At 43.9% G+C, this 26,025-nt stretch overlaps 1 protein-coding gene across 1 annotated transcript in view; it reads left to right on the top strand.

Annotated features, from left to right (window-relative positions):
• The first annotated feature begins 5,208 nt into the window (after positions 1–5,208).
• Positions 5,209–26,025, top strand: part of PLD5 (phospholipase D family member 5) — an 82,254-nt gene continuing 61,437 nt past the window's right edge. Inside the window, exon 1 of the mRNA XM_033144354.1 lies at positions 5,209–5,414. Within this exon, the coding sequence (XP_033000245.1) occupies positions 5,226–5,414 (189 nt within the window). The 5' untranslated portion in view covers positions 5,209–5,225. The remainder of the gene's footprint in view (positions 5,415–26,025) is intronic.

The raw sequence follows: 26,025 nt of genomic DNA, 5'->3' as shown, positions 1-26,025 counted from the left end.
TAAATACCAGTAAATACATTTTAACCTGTTGCTTATTATAAATTCGCAATAAAAGCATAACATATAATTCTCATTATATTCCTTTAAAAAAAACACTTTCCCAGCCTTCGTTTTAAAAAGTGAACATGGATAATGATGGCTGGCAAGAGACTGGTGCTCTGAACTATAGCAGAGCAGTAAAAAAAATGGAACAGTAAAATAGGGTGCACATGAGTGAAGGCTTCCCGACTGTCAAGATTAAGAAATAAATAAGAGTTCACAGAGAAAATGAGCTGACAACAGCTGCTACTCAGCATTGCTAGAGAGAGCAGAGTTCATCCTTCATCTTGAAAATGTGGACTCTCTGATTGAAGAAAACTGTAAACAGGTTCTGAAAAATAAGAAATGTCCTACGTAAAAATAAATACCATTGATATGCTAAGTGCAACCTGCATTTCTAATAGAACAGCCAGAAGTGGGGGAAATAACATAAAATCAAACAAAGCAATGTGGTGATGCTCTTTGTTCATTTCATGTCTCTAACTACTCACAACTGGCATCAGGGTTTTTTCTGTTTGAAACATTCACCTAATTGGCCTCCTCCACCTCCAATGGAAGTTGGAAGGGAGAGTGAGGTGCTTCTCTATCATTAATATCAATTGGACTGGATGAGTCATAGCTGCAAACTAAAGGAATATCTGCATATGCCTTCCATGAAAGTGCCTGGGGTTCAGAATGAAACCTGATAAACTTGAGCCAATGTGTCCAGTGGCTAGACTACCAAGTACGTCATGGAAGCAAACAAATGACTTGAAGATTTGCTTGTGTACAGAACTAAATAAAGGCAAAAAAAATGCAGTCTAAATACTGTACAGATACAAGGTTTAGATTAAATTTTTATAATTCAGCCTTTCTTTTTCCTTATTATAAGGCATCCTCTATCTCACTCCTGTTCTCTGGAGTACTTATCTATTGGTATGTGAAAGCCACTTTAGTATTTAATCACTAAAGTAATAAAGCTTAGTTCTGAATGCTTTCACTAGCAGTCCAGGTTTTCTTCACTATGTTAGCAGTGGTTTCCGCTATCTAGGATAATGAACAGATTCCCCCACCCCAAAAAGCAGATCTTTTTGACAATGTTTATTACCCATTAATATAAAACAACCCTCAAGGTATTCTATTAAGAAATAAAATGTGAACAGTATAATTGTGCTCCTAATTATATTCCAAATTATACCCCCATGTTGTCCTCTAATGCTCTTCTTTGTGTAATCTTCATTTTAACATTAATATCACCCTTGGCTTTCAGGCTGGAATGGAAAACAGAAAATAAATGAGATAATCTGATAAACATGTTTTCTTTCATCAAAATGTAGGGGATTCCCCCCCCCCCTGAGTTTTGATGCCAGTACCTAAGAGGGAAAAAAGCAAGGCAAGATTTGCCAAGTTCAATCAGAAGCAAACTTAGTCTAGTTCGTTCGTAGGGAACCTCTGGCCCTGTGGATCAAATTAAGCCCATGGACCTCTTAATTTGGCCTTAATTCCCCCATTTTGGGAAATCCATACCTATCTAAAAGTAGTTCACTTGCCATAGGTAAGAAGTAGACAGCTGTTATTTCTGAGACCTGTTGTCCAGTCTCATGCACTGCAAGTCTACTCACACAAGCCATGCAACACTGCATCTGGGAGTGTTGTTGTGGTGGCCCCAGGATAGGAGGAACTGGGCTGCTTGGTGCATGCATACATACACCCTAGCATTTGCATCTGGGGAGTGTGGTTGCAGGTTTAATATTCCTTGGCCATGCCCCTAATGACCTCTCTGACCATCTTTCCACACCTGCCCAATTTGCTCTTTGTTCCAATGTAGGATCACCAGTCACTTCAAGGCTAAGTTGAGATTTTTTGCGTGCCTGCACCTTAGCAAACAGGATTCCAAACCCCCCCCCCCCGTGCTGGTTTCAGGGATGTTGGTGTTTAGGGGGCAGTGCTGTTAAATAAGTTGATTTGGTTGCATGGTTAAGTTGGCCACATAGTTGGCAGAGAGGTGCGGGAAATGTAAAGGTTAAATAAGGTAATGGGTGGTCACCGTTTGAAGGTGAAGGATGTTTCTGGAAGCCAGCTGTCTGGATTGTGGGGTCCTTGACCTGTATATGGAACATTCTAGAGGCTCACAGCTGCCTGAAGCTGTGGAGCCCAGGAGGGGCTGAGGTAAGAAGGTCTCCTTACTCACCATAATGCTTTGAGGCTATGATTTGTCATGCCCCTTGAAATGGACAGGGTTTTGCTCACCCAATGTTGTAGTTACATTAGCTTCCTGCTCTTCTCATTTCCCCCTGCATATATTTTAAATAAAATGTGACCCTAGTTCAACCTGTGACTTGTGTCTTGTTTCTTTAATCCTGGGTCTGATTAAGACATCTTTATTCCCCTTTGTATAATATATGATTTACTGCTTTGAACTAGTGTAATCTCTCTCTCTCTGTGTGTGTGTGTGTGTGTGTGTGATCTGAATGTATTCACTCTTCTGGAAATATTCAATCTTGCAAGTTGTTGTTTTACTATACAGTAGTTGTAGTAGTAGTAGTAGTATTTTTCAAATTTTAATTGTATTTTATCATTTTATGACTGTGAGCTACCACAGAACAATGCTATTGGGCAGCTTTATACAAATCTAGTAAGAAAGAAAGAAAGAATGTTAATATGGCCAGCTCTGTTTCCATCATGCCGTTACTTCATCTTCCTTTTTTTAAAAAAAAGCTTTTCAATTATTCTTCATGTCATACATTTTGCAATCATCCTTCAGTTTAATTCATAAATCTTAAGTAGTCATACTTTGGCCACAAATGATGTCTAAATAGCTACTGCTGATGACCTACTTTCTTTCTTTTTTGCTACATGTGCTAAAGGTATGCACTGACCACAATATTTGACTTGTATCTGTGGCTCTGGGAAGGAAACTAATCTGTTTTGGAACTACTTTGTATCTTTCCAGTTCAACTTGTTATTTAGGACCAAATTACACCTGTTAAAAACAAAGTTCTGTTTTCCTTAGGGAGAACAAGGGAGGGTATTATTTTGCTTTTCAAAAAGTAGGTGAAGCTTGCAAGCAGATGTGCCCCAGCCAGTGTGGCCAATGGTCAGGGATGATGAGAGTGGTGGCCCAACAACACCTGGAATGGTTCCCCATTCCTAACTCATGGCATCTACTTTAGCCCCAATTCTACCCTAAGGTTGCCTCCATTTTCCTGACAGTGTTTCTGTATCTCTAACAGTAGCATCTCTGGCACAATTGCAACAGGTGAAGATTCCCACATCAATACACCTCAGTCAATAGACTTCATGTGCTGAGTTCATGTGCTACGTGGCTGTAAAAAGCACACTTTCCTTTTTTGGGGTGGGATGTCAGGATCTTCTTGACCCAGCCTCTCAAATGAACCAGATTAGACCTTGGTTAACATCTGTGCTGCTTGCTTGCATTTCTCTCCAGGCGGGCCCTCTGTTCCTGCCCCCACATTCAGTCTCTTGCAGGAGTCTCAGAGGGCAGGTGGCTTCTGCCAGTCACCTTCTGCCTGACAGAAACAGCCTGCCCTCGGGGGAATACTGACAAAATTTCATCTCTTCTTTAATGGTGGCAATTCCCAGATGGATAAAGGAAACCAGACAGATGGAAGTGAAATTATAGCATGAGCCACAGCAAATGCTGCTGCAAACACCATGGGAAATATACCTGCAATAGAAAGATGGTGTTATAGGTGATATATATTTTTTCTCCACGGTGTGCTGTTATATGGGCTTCCTGGAAGTCCATGGGAGATGCTGAAGGTTTTGTTTTTCTTTAGCATGAGAAGCCACTCAGGTCGTGGGGTGTCTATGTCATATTTGGCTTCATTTGCAAATCTACAAGCAGAGCCTATTGGAAACAAGCAGGCTCCTTTGAAATGCACCACAACTAGCGGTCCTACATCAGATTCCTAAACAGATACTGTCTGTTTTCCCCAGTTTCGGCTATTTAATTGCACTTAAACTCTGTTTTCTGCTTGCCTCTCACCATGCAAAACTATCACATCCCAGCCGCTACAATGATTGTGTGGAAGTAAGGAAGAGTGGAAATGGGACGGATGCTAGTGCCTTCAGATTTAGACATGGATAGATCCCACACGGATCCCTTGGGGAGCTCGGCTAACTGGATGATGGCGATCTCAACCCCATCATCCACATTTTAAAATTCATCCACATTTTAAAAACATGTGCAGTGAAGCCGTTTAGCCACGCTGCACCCTGTGCCCACACCTATGTGTGCGTAAGCCCACGGGGCTTACTCCCGAGTAAACATCCGTAGGTTTTCACTGTCCGATCCCTTTCTTAAAAGTCCCGGACGCTCCCGGGTTGCCCATTGCACGGGCTCCGGAGCCGGCGGAAACTCGCAACAGTTATTTTTCAACTTTCCAGAACCAACGGCGTGGACAGCGCATGAAGAGCAGTCGCGTTTAAGAATCTGCGAGGGAAAAGCCAAGGAAGCTGCTGCAGGTGACGCGAGAGGGTCGCACTGCAAGCCCCACCCGCCTCCTTTTCAACCTCCTCGCCTCGCTCCCCCCCTCCCAAGTTATCTCCCGAAGAGCCTCTGCCAGGCGAGATAAGGCGCCTGCCAAGGCAGGGAACCTGCTCTGGGGTAGCGGCGGCGGCGGCGGCGCGTTTCGTCCGGAGGCGGGAGCTGCGCGAGGGGAGGCGAGGGACGCGCGAGGGAGGGACGCAGCCCTTCCACTGCGCCAACCTGCAGTCTGGCGGCATCCATGGAGTGGGAGAGGGCGCGCGCCCCTCGCTTCCTGCCGCCGCTGCCGCCGCGTGCGCCCCTCCCTCCTCTTCCTCCTCCTCCCCTGCGCGCGCGAATGTGTGCTTGGCGCTCTCTGGGCCCGCCTTCCTTTCCGTGGCGCCCGCTGCCAGCCAGTGCCGCAAGGAGCCGTTTCGCGCGCCACTCGCTACTCTCGGCTGCCGCTCGGAGGGGGGCAACAAGCGGCGGCTTCCCCCACCCCGCCTCCTCCTCCTCCTTGGGCACTTTGACGCCTTTTACCCCCTGAGCTTCCCGCTCTTTTCCCTCAGGAGGGTCTCGTGGGCTCTTCCGCCTCGGCTCTTTGTTTCCCGCCCCAGCCCCAACCCCTCCTCCTGCTGCTGCTGCTTCGCCTTCCTGGGGGTTCTTCTTCTTCTTCACCGCCCGGTTCCTTCTGCCGTTGCCGCCTTGTCATGTCAAGATGGAAGGCAGGAGCGACTGGCTCGCCTCGTCGTCCCGCCACGAGGGCTTCGAGCAGATGAGGCTGAAGAGCCGACCCCGCGAGCCGTCGCCCAGCCTCACCCGGGTGGGCTCCAACTTCTACAGCTCCGTCAAGCAGCAGGACTACAGTGCCAGCGTCTGGCTGAGGAGGAAAGACAAATTGGAGCATGTAAGCCACTTTTTTTTTTGCTTCTCCGTGCTCATTCATTCTCACCAACAGCCCTGCCAGGCAGGCCACTTATTGTCCCCATTTGGACAGGTGGAGCGAGAACCTCATGAGCTTTCCGCCAGGTGAACCGTTTGCACCCGGGACTCTGTATGGTACAGGTCCAATGGGATGGTAGAATTGTAGGGTTCCCAAGGATCATCTAGTCCAACCCCCTGCAGTGCAGGAATCTTCTGCCCAACGTGAGGCTGGAACCCAGGACCCTGAGATTAAGAGTCCCCTGCTCTACCAGCTGAGCTATATATAAACGTTGGTTCTGAGCATAGTCTGTCCCAACCCGGAGCTTCGCCCTAGAAGACCCAAATAGGTTTGACAACATGTGGGAGATCTTGGGAAGAAGGGTCCCTAAGGCTATAATGTGATGCACAATGGCTTGGAAGTAAGTTCCATTAAACTCAATGGAGCTGTCTGCCAAGCGAGCGTGCACAGGATTTCTCTGCAAAAGTGGGAGACGAGGTTCATTTCTCTTTAGGAACAGCGGGACATCAGAATAATTTGAACGATCTGGATCACAGCCCTTCTGAATTGCGAACATGTCCCCCTGTGTTTTCTATATGTGTATACTTAGTTCCTGTTCTGTGGACTATTGTCTACTGCAGACCAATTTCACATCCCTTCCATCTCCATGCATGTACATAGTACATATGGAACAGCTTCAGCTCATAGCCGGGAAGTTACAGTACCTTTTATGATGTTGCAGAATTCAAGTGAGAACAGGTTGGAATGTTGTGGTGATTAGGATACGTGTGTTTTGCTTTTGCAATCCTTATTTCCTATTTGGAGATGCAAACATTCTGTATTCCAGACATACTTTCCCTCCCCATCCCCTGTGTGGGATTTTAAGGCAGTTTGAAGTAGATTGCTTTCCAACATCAATTTCTGCAGCAGCAATGCATGTTAACTAAGTGGTTTTGGGACCAGGGAGAAGCTGTGGCTGGCTGCAATGAATATTTTATGGGGATTTTAAGGTGCTTGGAAATATTCCTGTGGTTCGGATGATTCAGAGCAATGGGCTCTTTTGTTCTTATGTAATTTGTAACAGTAAGAAATTGGATGAATGGCACCCTAGGTTAGCACCATCTGAATAGAGTATTAGATGAAGTCCGTAATTACATTCTCCCCCTCCAGGCACAGATATTATGTTTGCTGCATGCTACTGGGGAAGCATTGCTGGGTTTTACATTGCAGCAGGCTTGCTTAAGAAGACATGCATGCAGTTCAAAGCTGACTTTGTGACATAGAAGACAAGTATGCTGCTTTTATAAAATGCATCAAAATATTTTAATGCAAGTAAGTTCCTTGAAAGAAATACCTGCATCAAAACATGTCTTTTGCAAACCTATTGACTCATTATAGTGCCCACACATTATTTACACTTTGTTAGAAACTGATTCAGTGCCAAATGATGTAATCCAAAACGCAAAGATACAGCAGTACAATAGCTGGAAGCTACAAAAAGTATTAACTTTCTTATCTGCATTACTATAAAAGTATTATTTATTTGGGTGAGATTGCTAAAGGAAAGGATTGAGTGTTCAGGAAACCCCCCCCCCCCAAAGGTACATGTTTGTGGCCAAATATAAGTCGTGGTGATAAATGGCATTGTCAAGATTGATCAACTGTGGAATGTACTGTTCCTCAGCTGTGCTACTAGTATACCTGTCTATCTTGATTCAATAAGACTTCTCAATAGTGGCATGTGAAGTTTAATGAATGGCTGGTGGCTTTGCCTGAAATCTTGAATATAGAAATACCCGTTTTCTCACTATTGGGTTGCATCCTATGTTAGTTACTCAAAGTAGACCTATTGAAATTAATGGATATAAGTGAGGTCCATTAATTTCCATGGTTGTACTCAGAGTGCAACTTAGCAGGATACAACCCACAGACTTTTACATGAACTACCTGTGTAGGTGAACTATCACTTTGCAAATCTGAACATTTCCCATTTCTAATCACAACAGTATGATTACTATCAAAGAAACAGCTAGAAAATTGTAGTATGGTAACAGAGAACCAGAGCAGCCAAATAGGCTCATTAAAACATTAAAGCATTTCTGGTACACAACACAGCACTTGTTTTATTTAACTTACTTGGATTTGTGAACTGCTGTACCCTTAGGTAATGTTGACAATGGATAGCAACTTTTATAAAACAAAATTTTAAAATGTGCATAAACATATGCAGAAAGTAAGACGGTCTTGTAGTGTCTTTGGAAGATGCTCAGGCTGTCTTTGACAAGAGTTGGAGAATTCTTTGATATAAGATGCACTCATATCCACATTTACCTAGGAGTTTTCCCAGTGAACTAATTTCAGTAAATATGGGATGTTAAAGCGATTATTTGACAGTATTGTATAATAAAGCTTGTGTAAAGACCATGACCATTTGAGTTCAATGGCACTAAACTGCATACTTATACAAAGTATTGTAGCCTTAGTTAAACTCCACATAGTTTTGTTTCAGCTGGTTTATAGATTTGGCAGAAGGGAGATTAGGTTGAAATGTAGACTTGGAGCACATAATGGTCCTGCAGCAATGTGAAAACATTTCCTGTAACCTTTTTCAGATAGATGTACAGTAGTACAGTATTCATTGGGATTGTGCAGTAATCTAAAATTGCAAATGCACTGTAATATAATGCAGTAGTTGACAGAGGGCAATGGGTTTGGTGTCATACCTACAGGGCTCAGATGTGGTATTTTTATAGGGCCCGCCCCTCAGTTCTGATTTGACAGCCTGTCTTCTGATTGGGTCTACCTCCTTACAAAAGAGGCTCTCCTCCCTTCAGTTAGATGAAGACACCAGAAAGGGAGGACCAAAGCCAAGCTTTTTCCATCACCTATTGAACTACTCTTTGAGCAGCAGAGATGATGCTAGCTGAATGGAGGCTCCCCACAACAGTGGCAGGAGAGGTAAGATTACCTGGGATACTTGAGAAATCAGCTGTTGATGCCCATACTTTGGCCTTGTTAGGGCTGAGATAAAGAATACCCAAGTGTTTAGGTGTCCCTGGAGCAAAGTACACCCTGGACCATTGTGGATTTGGGGCTTGGAGGATGAGAGGAAATCCTGATGTTGATTCTGGCCATGATGATACCATGGGTCATGATAGCTTTGTGTTTATGGTAAAACTGATGATGGTCCATTGCCCCATGGATCTGAAAGAGGAGCCCACTCTTGCTTTTAATAACAGTGACAAAACCTTCTAATATAGCTATGTTTTGCACAGGGGTAGAGCCTCCGTGTCAACATGGTTGTTACTGTTCATAATTATCCACATTTTGGGGTCTATATAGCACATTACAGAGAATGAGTCTGTGATACATTTATATTGACACCATACTTCAGATATATCCAAGTTCAGCTAAGTAAAAAACCTTTAGCTGATCTCACTGGAATTGCACTTGAGACAAGTTGGTCAACCATATGCTTCTTGTGAAAAATGCCTGTAAGCTAAGGGCAGAGCACACTGAATTGTTTTCAGATGATTAGAATGGTTTTCTGATTTGACAGGTTTTAGCTTAGTCAGTATGTACTTTGCAATACAGTGGTACCTCGGGTTACAGATACTTCAGGTTACAGACTCCGCTAACCCATAAATAGTACCTCAGGTTAAGAACTTTGCTTCAGGAAGAGAACAGAAATTGTGTGGCGGTGGCGCAGTGGCAGTAGGAGGCCCCATTAGCTAAAGTGGTACCTCAGGTTATGAATGGGTTCAGGTTAAGAATGGACCTCCGGAACGAATTAAGTTCTTAACCCGAGGTACCACTGTAAACTTACTGAATGGTGAGATCAATATATAGTCAACCAAAGTACTTGTAAATTCAATATGGCTAAAATATGTTGGACAATTTTATCTAAGTTTGTGCACATATGTGCATTATTTCATTATTTGAAATTTCATGATCTGTCTTGAGTGCTCAAGATATGTTTGATACTAATGGGTAAGGAGATGTTAATAGCCCATAAAAGAACATTACATTTTGTACATTTACGAAAGGTACAAGACCATCTGGTGCTGAGTCATAGAGACAGACTAGGGTTGCAGTTGGTGTACTGCTCACCTTGTTTCCTAACTGCCTCCCTGGCCAAAGTGATTTCAGCAGTGATGTTGGAGAAGCCCAAGGCTGTGGTCCTGGGTGAGCTCAATATCCACACGGGGACCACTACTAGCATTTCTGCTCAGGACTTCATGGCTTCCATGAAAACAATGGGATTGCCTCAAGTGGTCATTAGTCTGACATAAAGAGTAGGTCATACTCTTGATTTGTCTTTGCCTCAAATGATGCAGGGTGTACGTCTGAATATTAGGGGCAGGCTGTGGAACTCTGGTCATGATCAGATTACTGGACTTGCCTGCAAGCACTCCAGTTGGAGAACAGCCGTGGACTTTATGGGTTGGGTTCACCTAAAGAGTGTTATCAGTGGAACCCTTGTGCAAAGACTTAACTAATGCAGTTGGGGATTTCCCCCTTTCCACTCCCATGTGCCCCCTGCCTCCCAAAATTGTTGGGGCATGGAGAGAGCCCCCAGAACAGTTCGTGGGAAGACAAGAGGTGGGATTGTTCCATCTGGAAAGCTGAAATGCTTGCACAAATGGTGTGTAATAGCAACACTGAATTCCACCCACAATGTCTGACCTCCCCTATAAGGATGAGAAGCCCATTCAGTCAGCCCACACCTGGTGGCTTATAGACTCCAAGGGATTCCTGAATGCTCTGGGGGATGTTCCAGTGGCTAGATCTAACAATCCTGTCAAAGCTCTGCTCTTGCTATGGTATGGCTGTTGACATCATCATTCTCAAATGCTGCAAAGCCAATTTTGCCTCTTGGTATTCCCAGGAGCTTTGGGTGTTGTAGCAACTGAACAGAGTACAAATGGCAGAAATCTAACTATGAGGCCAATCATATAATCATGCCTATTGTGTTGCATTATTGGTAGTGAAGACAGCATATTTCACTGTCTCCATTGCATCCTCAAGTAGCCATCCAGTGGAGCTTGTTAAGATTGCCCATCAGTTATCATCTCCCTTAGCTAACCATTCAATAATACAGATGTAGATATTGTTGGCTTGCTGTGATCTCCTTGCAAGGCACTTGGAAGGGGAAGTTGCTCATCTCCATGGAGACATTGATACTGGTTTGAGTTCAAATCCAGTTGAGGTGTTCAATGCTACATATAATTCTATTCTGTGAGGTCTGTTTCAGTTAATGTGGCCTGATGACACGGGCAGGGAACTTACAGGAATGAGGCAGATTACATGCCATCTGGCTCCTTGTCCTTCTTGGCTGATGAAAAGTAACCATCGGGTTCAGGATGTAGTGAATGTATCTTCATGCTGGGAAGTAGTGCCTGGTGCCTTTTAAGGAAGCAACAGAGCAGCCGTTCCTGAAAAATCCCACTCTAGACCCAATAGTTTGTCAACTACTATTTGGTTGGTAGCATCCTCTTTTACAATAAATCATGGTAAATGCCCCCTACACTCAACAGATTGTAGCTGCCGAGGTCCTCTCACAAATTTTGTAAAAACAAATTGGAGAAGAGCTTGCAGGATCTTCAAATCTGGGAGAGTTGTGTACAGCTATTAACCAAATGAAAAACAACAAAGCTGGGGGACCTGATGGGATACCTGCTGAAATTCTCAAAGTGGGAAGAATTGGATTTACACAATGACTTCACAAGCTGAACGAAAAAATCTTCAAAAAATAAATAAATGCAGAGAGCAAAACCAACCCCTGTATATGGCGTTTATAGACCTACCTAATGCCTTCAACACTGTAAATCGTAATGCCCTGTGGACTGTCCTTCTGAAAATCTGCTGCCCAGATAAATTTGTGAACACCCTTCGGCTCCTTCATATGGCAGCAACAATCGTGGATAACAATGGCTCTCAAAGTGAGCCATTCACAGTGGGATCAGGTGTTAAACAGGGTTGTGTTATCACCCCAACTCCATTTATTATTTTCATTGCCATGATCCTACACTTTGTCAAAGGGAAATTCCCCACCGGGGTAGAAATCATATATCGAACAGATGGAAAGCTCCTTAACTTGAGCAGGCTGAAAGCAAAGAGTCTTCTTTGGCAATCACTTGTAGCCAAGTAAGTTTGTCTTCCATAATTCTTGACCCACACATCCTTCCACAGTGTGGACATTGGTTCCTGGGCGGGAGTTATTCATGGTGTGGATTTGCCAAGCGTGCCTTCCTCTTAGCAGATTTCTCCCTTGCATTCTGAGTTTGAGTGTCTTCAAAGTCCATGATACCTTTGGTAAAGGCTGTTCTCTAACTGGAGCGCTCGCAGGCCAGTGTTTCCATGTGCCGGTTCATGACTAGGGGCTTTCAGATTTCACAATCCTGCCCCTGTTACCATTTGTCGATTGCCGTGGGACTTTTGGGGTTTGGGTTGGGTTTTTGTAAGACACTTGTGCATGAATTTGTTTTATGTGAGTAGATCAGTGCATAACTTGTATCATAGAGCTTCAAAATTCTGATGACAACATAGTGCATGCACACTCAGCGGATGGCCTCCAAACCATCCTAAATATCTTCGCAGAAGCTTACGGAAAGCTTGGCCTATCACTCAACACCCAAAAAACCAAAGTTCTGCACCAATAAGCACAAAGGAACCCCTCTGCAGCACCACAAATCCAACATAATGGTGTAACGTTGGTAAATGTTGATAATAATAATAATAATAATAATAATAATAATAATAATAATAATAATAATTTATTATTACTTGTACCCCACCCATCTGGTTGGGTCTCCCCAGCCACCCTGGGCGGCTTCCAACAAATATTAAAATACATTAAAAATGTATTGCTCTGCTCTGCTTTGGATCACGTCATTGAGACTGGGTAGCCCAGGACCTTCATACACACTGCCCAGGCATGTGCCCTGGAGAGGTCACTTTGGACTTCACCCCCGGAGGTGCACTCCATTGCTACTTGAGACAGATGGATGCCAACAATATTATTTTAGAGATAAGCACCTAGTTACAATATTGGATATCCTCAATACTATTGTTTTCAGGGGCCAAATTAAGCAACACATTTTTTGGAATTCTGATTTAAGTCTAATGGACTAGAATCAATGTAAGCTTTCATTAATGTCTCACGCACTTGATATTGATACTGAAAAGCTGACTTTGCGGGGTCTAGCTTCTAAGCCAAAGATCTTTCAATGATTGTTCAGTGGGATTTTCACACAACTCAACCCATAGCACCTTGGCATCTGTTGTATCTATAGCTTTCCATGGGCCTAGTATCCACCCTGATTTCATTCATGCAGCTGTTGGTGTGTAGGGTAGACTGAGGACAGAACTCACAGTACCCTTTAACTGTAACTGACAGTTTGCGTAATCTTATTGTGCTAAGTTTGCTTTTTGATTGTAATATAAACTCTGTCAAGCCAAAACTATATCTAACATCCAAACAATAAAGTGCAAAGAGGTCAAAAAAGCTCCATCGTTGAGGGAGTTGACAACTTGAAGGTCTTTCAAAAGCAAAAAAAGAAAAATATTTGATCAGCAAAATGCAGTAAATCATTAAATGTCTTCTCCAGCACACTCTCTGCTATGAAGACATGACTGGAATCAATTGTGAGTCAAATTGAGCAAGATAACTTTTCAGCTGAATATAAATGAAATTTTCAACCCTTTTGTATTATTAAAGAGTGCCTAGAAATAAGGCATATGATGTTACAGTAAATGGTATAGCATCTTGTATCGGGTAGTGCAACATGATTCTAAAAGTCTAAGGAGGAGCTCAGCACGATATAACCGGAAAGCATTTTTTCCAACTTCCCTACATTAGGTTACCACACTAGGTCTAGTTTTTTACTAGTAAATATTATTTCCCCTGATTTCTGATCCCAGCATTACCCCAAGGCAGATTCAGATGAATCACAGGCCACCCTGACCCCCACCCAAGGGAGTCCTTGGAACCTCCTTTTACATCATGAGGGTGTGGCTTTCCTATCATCTTCAAACTCCACCAGAGAAGATGACTGCTCTGCAGCTTCTCCTTCATAACCATGCAAAGGTATGCAGCTGGAGAACCACTGAAGCCCTTTAAAGGATTACAAACAGTTCTGCCAGTGGGTGGGGGCAGAACCACTGGAAGCTCAAGCTGTGCCAGCCTTCGCAAGGCTTCAAATAACTCTGGTCTTTCTACTGCTCAGCAAGCAGAGCACACTCGGAGCTACCCATGGTTTTGATTGCTGCTCACTGGAACCTGCCAGGACTCAGCCTGACTTGACCTGATCTGACTTATTATAGCTGGACTTGCCTCAGCCTGACTGAGTTTGACCTAAGCTACTTGACTGGGCCTGGCTTAAAATCATTTGACCCACAGTACCCTGGCCCATCCTGATTAAGAACAATTGATCTGCTTGAGTGGGCCCCACCTGAATCTGCCCAACTTACCTGCTTCTTCCCTTAGATCAGGCATGGGTGCAGCTGTTTTGGGACTACAACTCCCATCATCCCTAGCTAACAGGCCCAGTGGTCAGGGATGATGGGAATTGTAGTCCCAAAACAGCTAGAGGGCCAAGTTTGGCCATGCCTGCCTTACATGGTAAGGAAAGGGGGTTATTGAACATTCTGGCACTGGGCAGCCCACCCCCTTGTTTCTTGTTCCCCCAGACCCAAACATCCTAAGTGGCAACACAGTTGAGGGGATGAAATTAGGTTGCTTCTGTCTCTCAGTTAGCAACCACACATACAGAAATCCCCCTCTATCTGTATTAACCTTCAGAGTCATCTAGCAGTTCTTCACTTGCCAAGGCTGTATTTCTGAACGGCAGGCAGCAGAGCAAGAAGCGCCATTACTCAGTGGTAGAGCATCTGCTTTGCATGCAGAAGGTCCAGGATTCAGTCCCTGGCATCTCCAGGTGGGGTTGGGAGAAGCCTCTGTCCGAAGCCTTAGAGAGCCACTGCCAGTGAAGACAACACCGAGCGAGATGGACCACGGGCCTTGCACAGCATAGGGCAGCTTCCTATGTTTGGGATCGATTCAGATGACCCATTCTGTAGTGTCTTCTGTAGTGAGTTACAGTCAGCCACACCAGGATCAAAATGAAATGGGCTTGCCTGAAGCTTTCTGATGGATTTTGACACCAACATGATTTTTGGCAAGTTGTTTTTTTTTTTTTTAAGTGCTGTTACATAACATAATTGTCAGAATCTTATCAGGTGTTGACCCCCTTTTGAGCCAGATTGTAAGCGGATCCCACAATATGGTGATTGCAAAAGTGATCAACAGGTCACCCTTAGTGTCTTGTACCTCTCTTCCCATATCTCTCATATAGCATTGGACTTAGGGTTCGTAACTTGCTGTGCTAAAATCTGTACTCCAGTTGCTCAAAGCTTCTCTTCCCCCTGTGAAGGAGAGTTCCACTTTTCCTGCCTTATTCTTAGGGCATTTTAGAATTTATTTAGGATTTAGGTGGGTGCAGGTGTTTGAGTGAGGGCAGTGCTTTGTTTTTCTTCCCAGTAAAACATTTCTTCTGCGCCCTGTATCCTCCCTTCATCTGAGAAAAGCCCCATGGGAAGATTTGCCGCATGATGTCATCTCCCCCAGTTTTAATTGAAGTGCAGGTATATAGGAAAGCTGCAGAATGCAGACCACTGGTGAGATTATTTGTAGATTGAAAGAAATGACACCCCCAAATACCTCTCAGTCACATCAAAAGTAAGGTAACAATGACAAAAACCCATGAGAATTTTGCTTTAAAATTCTCTCCCTTTGACAATTTTCTTATGCAATTTCTTTTCTCATTAATTGATAGAGATTTTTATTTTATTGGTGGGCAGTGGGAAACAGGATAAATTTCTGGCATGGCATTATTAATAAGTGCAATTTAATAATATTTGCTCTGACAAATGCGAAGATTTGCCCAGAATGAGCATTTGTAGCAATACTGATGCAATCCAGATAAATTCTAGTTTGGGATCATAAAAATTAATTAATTGGAGGACACAAGAATCTGCAGGGGAATCAGCAAAACCCATCCCTGCCTTCCTTCCCCCTCCTCCTGAATGGATCCAAGCCAGTATTTGCAGTTGCAGTTAATATTGTTACATTTTTAAAATGCACCTCCATTTGTAGCTACTGTAATCATTACTGCCTTTTAAAGTACAACAGAAGCAGAAGCTTATTTAAAGATACAATGGTGGAGATTGATGTTTGCTTGGTAAAAGAGTTGAATGCCTAAAGGTTCCAAGTAGCCTCATGCCAATTTCTGTGTAAGCTTGCTTTATTATAATTACATTCTTTGTAAAAGGCTCTAATTCCATGTATTTTTCTAAAACAATAAAAACAGTAGGGTTCCTTTTCCAGTTATTGCAATAATAATTAAAACCAACATGATTGTTATAGGAAATGAGACATGGCACATTGCTAAAAAAAAGTTTGCCAGTAACTTACAGTGCAAAAGAGGGACATGGGTGGCGCTGTGGTTTAAACCACAGAGCCTAGGGCTTGCCGATCAGAAGGTCGGCAGTTCGAATCCCCGCGGCAGGGTGAGCTCCCGTTGCTCGGTCCTAGCTCCTGCCCACCTGGCAGTTCGAAAGCACATCAAAGTGCAAGTAGATAAATAGGTACTGCTCCAGTGGGAAGGTAAAGGGCGTTTCCGTGCGCTGCTCTGGTTTGCCAGAAGCAGCTTAGTCATGCTGTCCACATGACCCGGAAGCTGTCTGTGGACAAATGCCAGCTCCCTCGGCCTATAGAGCGAGATGTGTGCGCAACCCCAGAGTTGTGCGCGACTGGACCTAACGGTTAAGGGTTACCTTTAAGGTGCATCAGTAAGCACCTTTGTACCAGACTCGGGGTGTGTGTGTGTGTGTGTGTGTGTTTGCATTGGATTTGGTGAAAGTGTCTTTCTCTCTGGCCCTGGTAACTTTTGCCTTTAGAATGATGCCAGTGTCACCCTGCAGCTGCAGACCTCCTCCTTTCAACTATAAAACAGGCAGACAGGCCTGCTGCCAGTGGAATCCCCACTAGTGGCAGCCAGCAGAAAGCCCAGAAACGCACAATTCCAAGAGCAGCAAAGGGATGAGCTAGCCTAGAATTCACTGGATTCACATGACAGGATTGAGCCTGATTTGGGTCCGATCCCTGTAGCAATTTCAGGATGACAGTGATTTGCATCCCCCACCCCACCAGCATGTGTGGCAGGCCTGCAAATGCAGCAGTAGCTCCAAAGCACCATTAAAAGCCTGTGTGAAGAGGGATCCCTTGTTTCCATTACTTTTTCTGTCTTGACAAATTGCTAAGTCTTAAATTCCGAATCATCCATACATTATGCACACTTTATATCAAACTTTCGTAATTAAAGTTGTAGAGATAATAACAGACTGATTCTTTGGTCTCACTGTGCATACGTAACATAGAAAAGTGTCACAGGCCATCAGTGCAGGAAATGGGTGCTATATACACATAATTTCCCTCTCTTGAAGTTGCCCAACACTTCCTGTATTAGTACTGGGTGAAGTTTCTTAGTTTGCCCGGACACATTCCTGGTGTCCACTAGGCCTGAATACTGTGCACAAAGGATTGGTGGCTGCAGGGGTGGGGTGGGGGAGGAAACAAACCATCGCCTCTACAAATAAATTAATTACTGTCTTGAACAATTCTACAAATACTGTACAGCTCAGTATTCTCAAGATGATTTAAAATCTGCAGAATCTTTTATAGATTTCTACGAGTCCTCTTGGGAATCCCTTGCAGGATTATTCTCCTTTGGAAAAATGTGTCGTTGGTATTTCTTTTCCGCATAATGGTTTAGGGGCATTTCTAAGTCAACCGCTTACTTGGAAAAAGATTAGGGAAACAAGACGTTTTGAAATGGTTATGTTCAATATACAGGTAGTATGGCAGCTGTTAAAAAAAACTGCTTCTTGGTGGCCCGGCTTCTACATCTCATTGGGGACGGATAAAATCACTAGCATGTATGTTGTCTGGATCATGCGATTACTCATTGTGCCAGCAGCTCCAGTAGAGGTGCCAACCTGGTAAGGGAAATAACTCCATGATAAAGTACAGCTGTCACAGTGATGATGTGTAGATTGTCACTATAGGTGGGTTGACTGTGTTTCATCAAGATGAGAGCTTATTACAGGGACTAGGCTCTCTTTAATTTGCAGCATAAGACTAACGGAAGCAACAGAGGAGGTTGTAAATCCCAGATGATCTGTTATCGACAGAGGAGGGAAACCCAGAGGTCTAATTGCTTAACTCCTTTGCAGGTTTAGAACGCTGGCTGCTCCACAGTGGCAACCATGACAAGCAGTTTATTTGCTTTAAAATCCATTGTGATTACCAAAAAATAAAATCATGTCAGTACTGTAGTATGTTTAAGAGGCATACACTGTGTTACACTCAGCTCAGGAAGCTGGTATTAGAAAAGAAAGAAATTCTGTTGAAGGAATACAAAATAATGAAGGACAGAGGAGCTAGAAATTGTTGGGGTGGGGCAGTTGTCATGATTTCCAAATGGTGTTTCTATTTTTGCACTTACTGCCATCTATTTTCTTAATAAATGGTTAGTTACATTAAAATTTAAAAGCAAGTGCTTACTTATAAAAGACCTTCATTACATTTTTCTCTGCTGTAACAGTTTAACTTCTCAATAAAAAGTGGATGACGGATGCCAAGGCAATAAACAAAGGCATTTGCACTGTTCGCAGATTTCATACTTCCTCGGTCTTCATGTTTTATTCTCTTTTAATTGGAAATGAGCACCTGCTCATATATTACTTAAGCTACCAGTCACAAACAAATAGCAGACGCGCTGTTTCCTCTTGGGATGAATAAATTATGTGAGCAAGTGAAAGAATACACTGGTGTTTCTGTGTCTGTGGCTACATAGATATGCTTTTCAGTGAGTGACAGAAAAGGCACTCTGTCTGCAATTCTGTTTCTGTTGTTTCACTGAGTCAGTTTCTTAAAGGAGAAGAAAGCCAATGAGGGAACACACAATTATAATCTATGGCGAGGGCAGGAGAGCTGCTGCTGTTGCAGCAGCGGTAATACAGCTTGCCATGTCCCTTTCTGCTGCTGTGTGGCGTAAGCAGAGGTTCACTATGGCAGCATTCTGTGTGAGGCAAGCAAGCCAGAGCTTCATGTGTATCTTAGGTCCAAACTGTGTGACTTCTGTGTTCATACTTCCCACAGTTTCTAAATGGTAAATGCATCTGCAAGACCCTCAGTTAGGGCCCATACTATGTTATTGAGGAAGTGATATTTTGGGGGGAGGGATGTTTTAACAGTGCCATTTTCCCACTCTGCTCTGCCCTCCATGCTGCTATTAGTCTCTTTGTGAGGAGTCATTTACATATCCCATATGGGAATATGGTAGCTTCCCCCACAGCAAATACAGCTTGGGAGGGCAAAAGGTCAACCAAGGAAACGGCAAAAGAAGCAACTGCATTTTCTGTGAACAGAAGCTGTGGGAGATTATGGGGCTTCCAATGAAGGGATGTAGAACCCTACATTCTCACTGCCCAATCCCCAAATGCTAGCATGGCAGTCTTGCATGAAGGCTTTGCCTCCTGCTAGGAAACAGCTATGTTACTCAGTTGCCCAACATTCTGTGGATGAAGGGTGGGAGGCAGAATGGTTGGATGCTGAACAAGCAACAGGCTTGAGTGAGAGAGGAAGAAGAGACAGAAAGAGCTGTAGATACAGGACAGACAGCTGAGGAGGAGGTTGCAACAGATTCCCAGCGGTTTGCCAGTCCTACTGTATTCAGCTCCCCTTGTCCCTTGTCTCCAAGGGCATGGGGGGCTTTGCATGTAGCAGAGCAAAGGGCACAGAGAACACAGGAGCCCCCTCCCTGACTGAGTTTAACACTGCTGAGAAAACAGCCTGCTGAGGAGGAAACTTACAGGGAAGTGGGAAACACAGATTGTCAGTTCTGGCAACTGCTTTACCATGGCCAGTTTTGCCCGTAGGTTTCTCTGTTTGTATTTTGTTTCCTTGGATAAAGATTCAACTTTATTGCTTATCCGTGTGCTGACTTGCAGCTGAACCAGCCCTGACAGCTGTCATTTAAGGGGTTTAGAGTAAATATGGCTCATATTTCTGGTAAAGGTTCTGTTAGTTTTGTCTACATTTGACAGAAGGGCATCCAGAGCATCAAATTTTATTTTGAATTGCTCTGGGAGCCTTTTGGCTGAAGGGCAGTGTGTACATATGCATACATAAATAAACTAGTTATTTCAAATCATTAATGAGTGGTGTGTGTGTGTGTTGTAGCTCAGTATCGGAGCATCTGCTTTGCCTGCCAAAGGTCCCAGGTTCAATCCCCAGCATCTCCAGGTAGGGCTAGGAAAGTTCTCCAGCTGAATAGCTGCTGTCAGTCAGTGTGGACAATACAGAGCTTAATAAACAAATGTTCTAACTTGGTATAAGGTAGCTTCCAATAATGTAGTTTAGGGGACCCTCCAGAGTGTGCGGGGGGTGGTTGGTTGTGTGTTTTGCAGGTGTATTCTGTAGCATGTCACTGATGCAGCAGTAACAGTGCTGGATTGTGCACATAACGTTTCACTTTCTTAGCTGTTCTGCAGTGCTCCTGTGACGTTATTGCATTATTGTGATCTGGAAGGGCACTCTTGCACTACTGCACAACAAAAGCAGGGCAAAAAAATAAACCAGAACAAATGTGATATAAATAGTTACTGGATTTCAGCTGGGCATTAGGGGCCACGCACTGATTGGAAACCAAGCAGTATGTCTGGTGCATAAGTGTACATGAACAGAAACTAATTAGGTGGGGAAGACTTACGTTCACATATTCTTTCAAATTAACTAGCCAAGCTTTTGATGGCAGGTTTCTAGTTCCCTGTAACTGAAAAAAAACAAAACACATAGACTGCTGGAACTTCAACAGTACTTTAGTTTTCTTTTCTGATAGCTCTCTGCTAATATAATGGGATTCTTTATTTAGTGGATATGTCCCCTCCGCTTGACATTTAGGGTGCCCTTTCTAGTTGTCATCCTTCCTATCTACCTCTACTCACCTTTTAACATTATAACTTGGCCTTCTCATTAAGTCCCTCCAAGTGACGTATCTTAAAATACTTCCCTTCTTTGAAATGCTTTCAACAACCACCGAGCTAAGAATTCTATATTAAGAGTATATTGACCAAGTTGCCTACACCTCCTAACCATCTTCTTATTCATGGGCAATGAAAGAGTTTGGCAGTCACACAGCTCTCATTTCAACCTCTGCCTGTACTGAACGAAGTGCAGATATTTTTGTATGAGATCTCATTCTTAACTTCAGTTGCAGCATACAGTGAGCTCTCTAGAGAGCTGGGCATTTTAACAATTCTGAGTGAAACTAATATCTTTGGGAGTTTCCAGCCAATTAACTAACTCAGCTTTCATCTGCCTCAGCTTCTGTGCTCTTAGGTCTTTCTGATTAATTGCTCCAGGCTGTTCTGCTGGTGAAGTGTTTTTAAAATTTTGTGCTGATCTGTTACTTTCGATGCTGGACTCACTACTAAGCTATGATTACAATCTTTCCAGAGTTGCTGTTTCACAGGGCTAAAAGCAACATAAGAGAGAAGACTTCATACTGAGTAATACAATGACCAGACCACCACCTTTACCGTTAGCTGCAGGAAAGCTTTTTAATCATCTAAGCTTCTTCTTCAGAAGATGACTTTAGGGCATCAGATACCTGAGTTTCACTGGAAATCAGTGGTGTTCATACTCCTGACATTTCTATTATGTTGAATCTAGTTTCAAAGTTTTTATTCATTAAATGTCAAAGGGATTGAGACATGCTTGAATATTTTAAATACTTCTGAAAATGCCATCCCATAGCTAATATATATTTTCTCCAACGATGTTGTGCAATTCCCACAATATTGCTACACACCACCCCAATCTCCGCCAAGTGGTGTGCGAGATTTCAGGGGTTGCAAGTGCGCTCCCCAGGGTCTGTGTTACCTTTTGGGACAATGAGGCACAGCAGAGACTGTGGTGTCATTGTGAAATATGGTTTATTTGCACATATATACAATCTGAACCTAAATGATGGGATTGCAGGGCATTCACATTCAAAGCAGGCCTAGCCTCCTCCATAAGTGCAACATTGGATTCAAAAAGAACAGCAAAAAAGCTATCCTCTTCGTTTCTGTTGCAGCTTCTCCCAGCTAGCCTCCATTGTGTTTTGCCCCCTCCTTCTCTACTTGCCAAGCCGCTTGCAAAACTGACTTTTTCTGTTTGCTTATGTTATCCACCCTGAAATCCTAAACCCCTTTGGTCTCTTCCCATCAATGCACAGCTGGAAGAGCTCCTTGTCTGACAGTGTTTGCTCTCTCTTGATGGTTTCATTGATGGGCCATCACTCAGCTAGCCCTGACTACCAGCCTGGCTTGTTAGCATAAGCTAAACCCAGGAATGTCAGTGTTTGGCACAGTTTAATCAAACCTTGATTAATTCTAACTCTTATGGGCGACTTGTGCCCACAAACCCCAGCACCCAAGATCTATAACCATATGGTACTGGTTTATTTGTCTCTAAATGCAATTTGTTACAGGAGAGATATATTAAGCTTCAAGTAGGCAAAACAATACATGAACTAATGATGAACAAAGTAGCAACGAGAAAACTGTGGTATTGTGGCTGAAAAGAGATATTAATTTTTAAAAATCCTGACATTTGACTGTTGAAAAGACAAATAATCTGTCTTAATCCTAGTTTCTGTGTCGTTTGTGCTCACTGCAGAGTTAAATGAAGCAAGTTTTCAGATGTTGCACTGCTCATGTGAATATATCACAGTTATACAGTTATACATAGTAGTTGGCCCTGGTTAGTAACATCTGCACAACCTTTCATGCCATCTTTTGTCTGCTGTCACATTTGTGACAAAATGGTAATAGCTCGGGTTGCATTCGCTGCGGGTTGCGTTTGCTACGGGTTATGAACGCGCCAAACCCGGAAGTACCGGAATGGGTTACTTCTGGCTTTCAGCGCATGCGCATGTGCAGAAGCGCCAAATCGCGTCACGCACATGCGCAAATTTGACGCTTCAGGTTGCGCTCTTTTCATGTTGCAAACGGGCCTCCGGAACGGATCCTGTTCGCAACCAGAGGTACCACTGTACTCTGGTTAAACATTAAACCACATCATTATGCACATATATATACAAAACTTTCCCCTGCTTCCACTATCATTTAGCTAGGTCCTAACTTTAAGACAGTGCGTAGTATGCAAAGTGATAGCCAATGTCCAGCACCAGACCCACTGCCAGAGGACTCAGTTTACAGACTTTGACTGTAAACTGAGGAGTGTGCATATGCTTAAACATGGCTTTTGCTTACCTGTATACAGCTTCCTCACTGAGAGACATTATGAACAGTATGCAGAACAGGAAGGAAGTGACAAGGAACATAGGTGTAGTGGGAAAACTGATGGGATAAAGGAGTGGGAGGTGGGGGTTTGAAGAGCAATGCACAGTGCAATGAGATTGTAAAAGCCACAGAGCATGCAAAGCTGTTGTAAATTATATGACCTGCAGAAGAGTGGTATTTGTATAGAAAAGCAGCACTGCAGAATTTAAGGGGAAATAAACTTTTTATAAATAAACACGGGTGGCGCTGTGGTCTAAACCACTGAGCCTAGGGCTTGCCTATTGGAAGTTTGGCGGTTCGAAGCCTTGTGATGGGGTGAGCTCAGTCCCGCCTCCTTCCCACCTAGCAGTTCAAAAGCACGTCAAGTGCAAGTAGATAAATAGGTACCACTCCAGCGGGAAGGTAAACAGTGTTTCCGCGTGCTGCTCTGGTTTCGCCAGAAGTGGCTTAGTCATGCTGGCCACATGACCCGGAAGCTGTCTGCGGACAAACGCCGGCTCCCTCGGCCAGTAAAGCAAGATGAGCACCGCAACCCCAGAGTCGTTCGCGTCTGGACTTAACTGTCAGGGGTCCTTTACCTTCACCTTTTTAAACTTTGTAAAGGAAAGACAAGATCAAACTATTGTTTTTCTAGGAAGAAGTTCCCTATTCATTTCACCAATAGTGTTTTCACAGAATAATGTAGTTAGGACAAGATGCCGTCCATTTTCTTCATTGTTTGTTAGCTTAAAATGCAGTAGCTCAAAACAGCAAAACTATCCCTGTCTCACATTCATACCTGTAATAGAGAGAAGGTGAAAATGGAGATAATGTGATATGCAAATCAGCAAAAAGAACATGTGTTAGTGGAAACTTGTAACTGTGGGAGGAAAAATCTGCCATTTGCTGAATGGAACTCGAAACATCCCACCCTCTCAATACATAGGAATTTATTGTGTGCATTCATTGAATTCATCCCTGTTGAGCTGCTAGTTGAGCTGCTTGTGAGGGAATGGAATTAATTTCATATAATTATTTGAACTAATCACCCAAGTGTTTGACTGCATGGTTCTAGCAATTTTTAAATTGCTAGTAGGCCTATCCTACTCTTTTAGACCAAGAACTACAAAAAAGACACAGTCTTCTTCTAGAGGGGTCTAGGCCAATGAAAGCTACTTGTGGTCTGACCTGGTACAGAGTTACCGTATTTTTCGCTCCATAGGGCACACCGAACCATAGGGCGCACCTCGTTTTTAGAGGAGGAAAACAAGAATTTTTTCTGGTTTTCCTCCTCTAAAAGGTGGGGGGGCGCTGGAGGGGGAGCGGAGGAGGCAGCGGCGGAGGGACCAGTCCAGCGAAGGGGGCAGGGAAGGCAGGGGGAGCCCGGTAGCACCGCTACAGCATCGCTACTGGGCTGATCTCTCCCCCACCCCGCCGCCGCCGCCACCAGCGCGCTCCCTGCCAACCCCATTCGTGAAAGCAGGCTTGTTTTTGCGAACGGGGTTGGTGGGGAAGAACCAGCAGCATCCCTCTGCCGCCGCCCCGCTTCTCGCTGAACGCGGCGGAGACGAAGGGAGGCGGAGGAGATGCTTCACGGAGCAGGAAAGGGGTGACGGGCAGCTGCCGCACGCCCCTCCTTCCCTGCTCCATGCAACATCCCCCCCCCGCCACCGCGGCTTGTAAAAGCAGGCTTTTGCAAGCCGCTGCCACGGCGGGGGGCAGCAGAGATGCTTCACGGAGCAGGGAAGGGGCGGCAGACGGCTTGTGTGACAGGGAGCCTTTGCACCATAAGACGCACAGAGATTTTCCCTTACTTTTTAGGAGGGGAAAAGTGTGTCTTATGGTGCGAAAAATACGGTACGTATCCCTAAGCTGACTGATGTTTTTGAAGTTATGTTCATCTAATTCTGCATAGGAATGGGCTATGTCCCACATTCGTTATATATTTGACTGTGGAAAAACCTCCTGAGAGAAAAATCACAGAAGAGAATAGGAAACTGGATCTGAATAACTTTACTAATACCCATGGCTGGGATTCGGAGAACATCCTTTCCCTTTCTTTCTAAATATTTATTAATTATAATGTTTATTTTGTCAGTACAAAAGAATAAAACAAGTAAAAGTCATGGCAACATTCATTCATTTAAATACCCGAGAAAATTGAAACATCTCCCATACTGCTCTGTGCCTGAATTCTAATGAGCTGACTTGCACAGCTAGTTCCATAACTGCAGCAGCTAGTGAGACATCTAATGGGAGGGTGTTCCACAGGGCGGGCGCCACTACTGAGAAGGCCCTCTGCCTGGTTCCCTGTAACTTCGCTTCTTGCAGTGAGGGAACCACCAAAAGGCCCTTGGTGCTGGACCTCAGTGCCCGGGTGGAGACACTCCTACAAGTATACTGGTATACAGAAGCTGACTGTACAGTACTGGAAAGCTGGCTGTTTGTGGTGGAAATGAAAACCGAGGGGAGGGGAATGGAATGGATCTCCCTGGGAAAGTGCTGGAACTCTGAACAGGAACATTCTAGAATGCAAGTCCCACTTTTTGTATTGTAATACATTACTGCAACCTCAAGTTCCTACGGGGTACATTTTGCACATACCATTTTAAAATAGTAGTACCGTAGTAGTAGTAGTAGTAGTAGTAGTAATAATAATTTATTTGTATCCTGCCATCTGGCTGGGTTTCCGTAGCCACTCTCGGTGGCTTCCAACAGAAATTAAACATACATTAAAACACCAGTCCTTAAAAACCTCCCTAACACTTAAGCCTTTTAATATCAGAAAGTACACCACCAGCCAATACATGCAGTTGTCTCTTTTCTTCCATCTTTTCTCCCATAGGCGTAGCTTGGGGGAGCAATTTTGAGTGGGAAAACAGTGCCATGGGAAACCAGTCCCATTTCGACTTTTTTCCTTTCACTGGAAGCCTCTGGGGCTGCTTTCCAGCTTAAAGAAACCACAGAGAAACAGGAAGTTTAGGGGCAGACACGCACAACTGCATTAACATCTCATTTGGGTCTCAGGCGACTGTGAACAGTGAACTGTTGCCACAATCTACTTCAGAAAGCAGTTCCAAAGCAAGAAGCTGCTGGAATGTGAATTAAGCACTTATGCCACCTAGTGGTGTTCAACTGTAACTTCAGTTTTCTGTAGGAGCAGCAGAACAAAGAATGTTCATCTTTCTGTGTGTTTAGGCCAGTT

This window comes from Lacerta agilis, chromosome 3 (assembly GCF_009819535.1).
Source record: "Lacerta agilis isolate rLacAgi1 chromosome 3, rLacAgi1.pri, whole genome shotgun sequence".
In the NCBI taxonomy this organism is placed as follows: domain Eukaryota; kingdom Metazoa; phylum Chordata; class Lepidosauria; order Squamata; family Lacertidae; genus Lacerta; species Lacerta agilis.
This window is presented reverse-complemented; position numbering and strand designations above follow the sequence as displayed.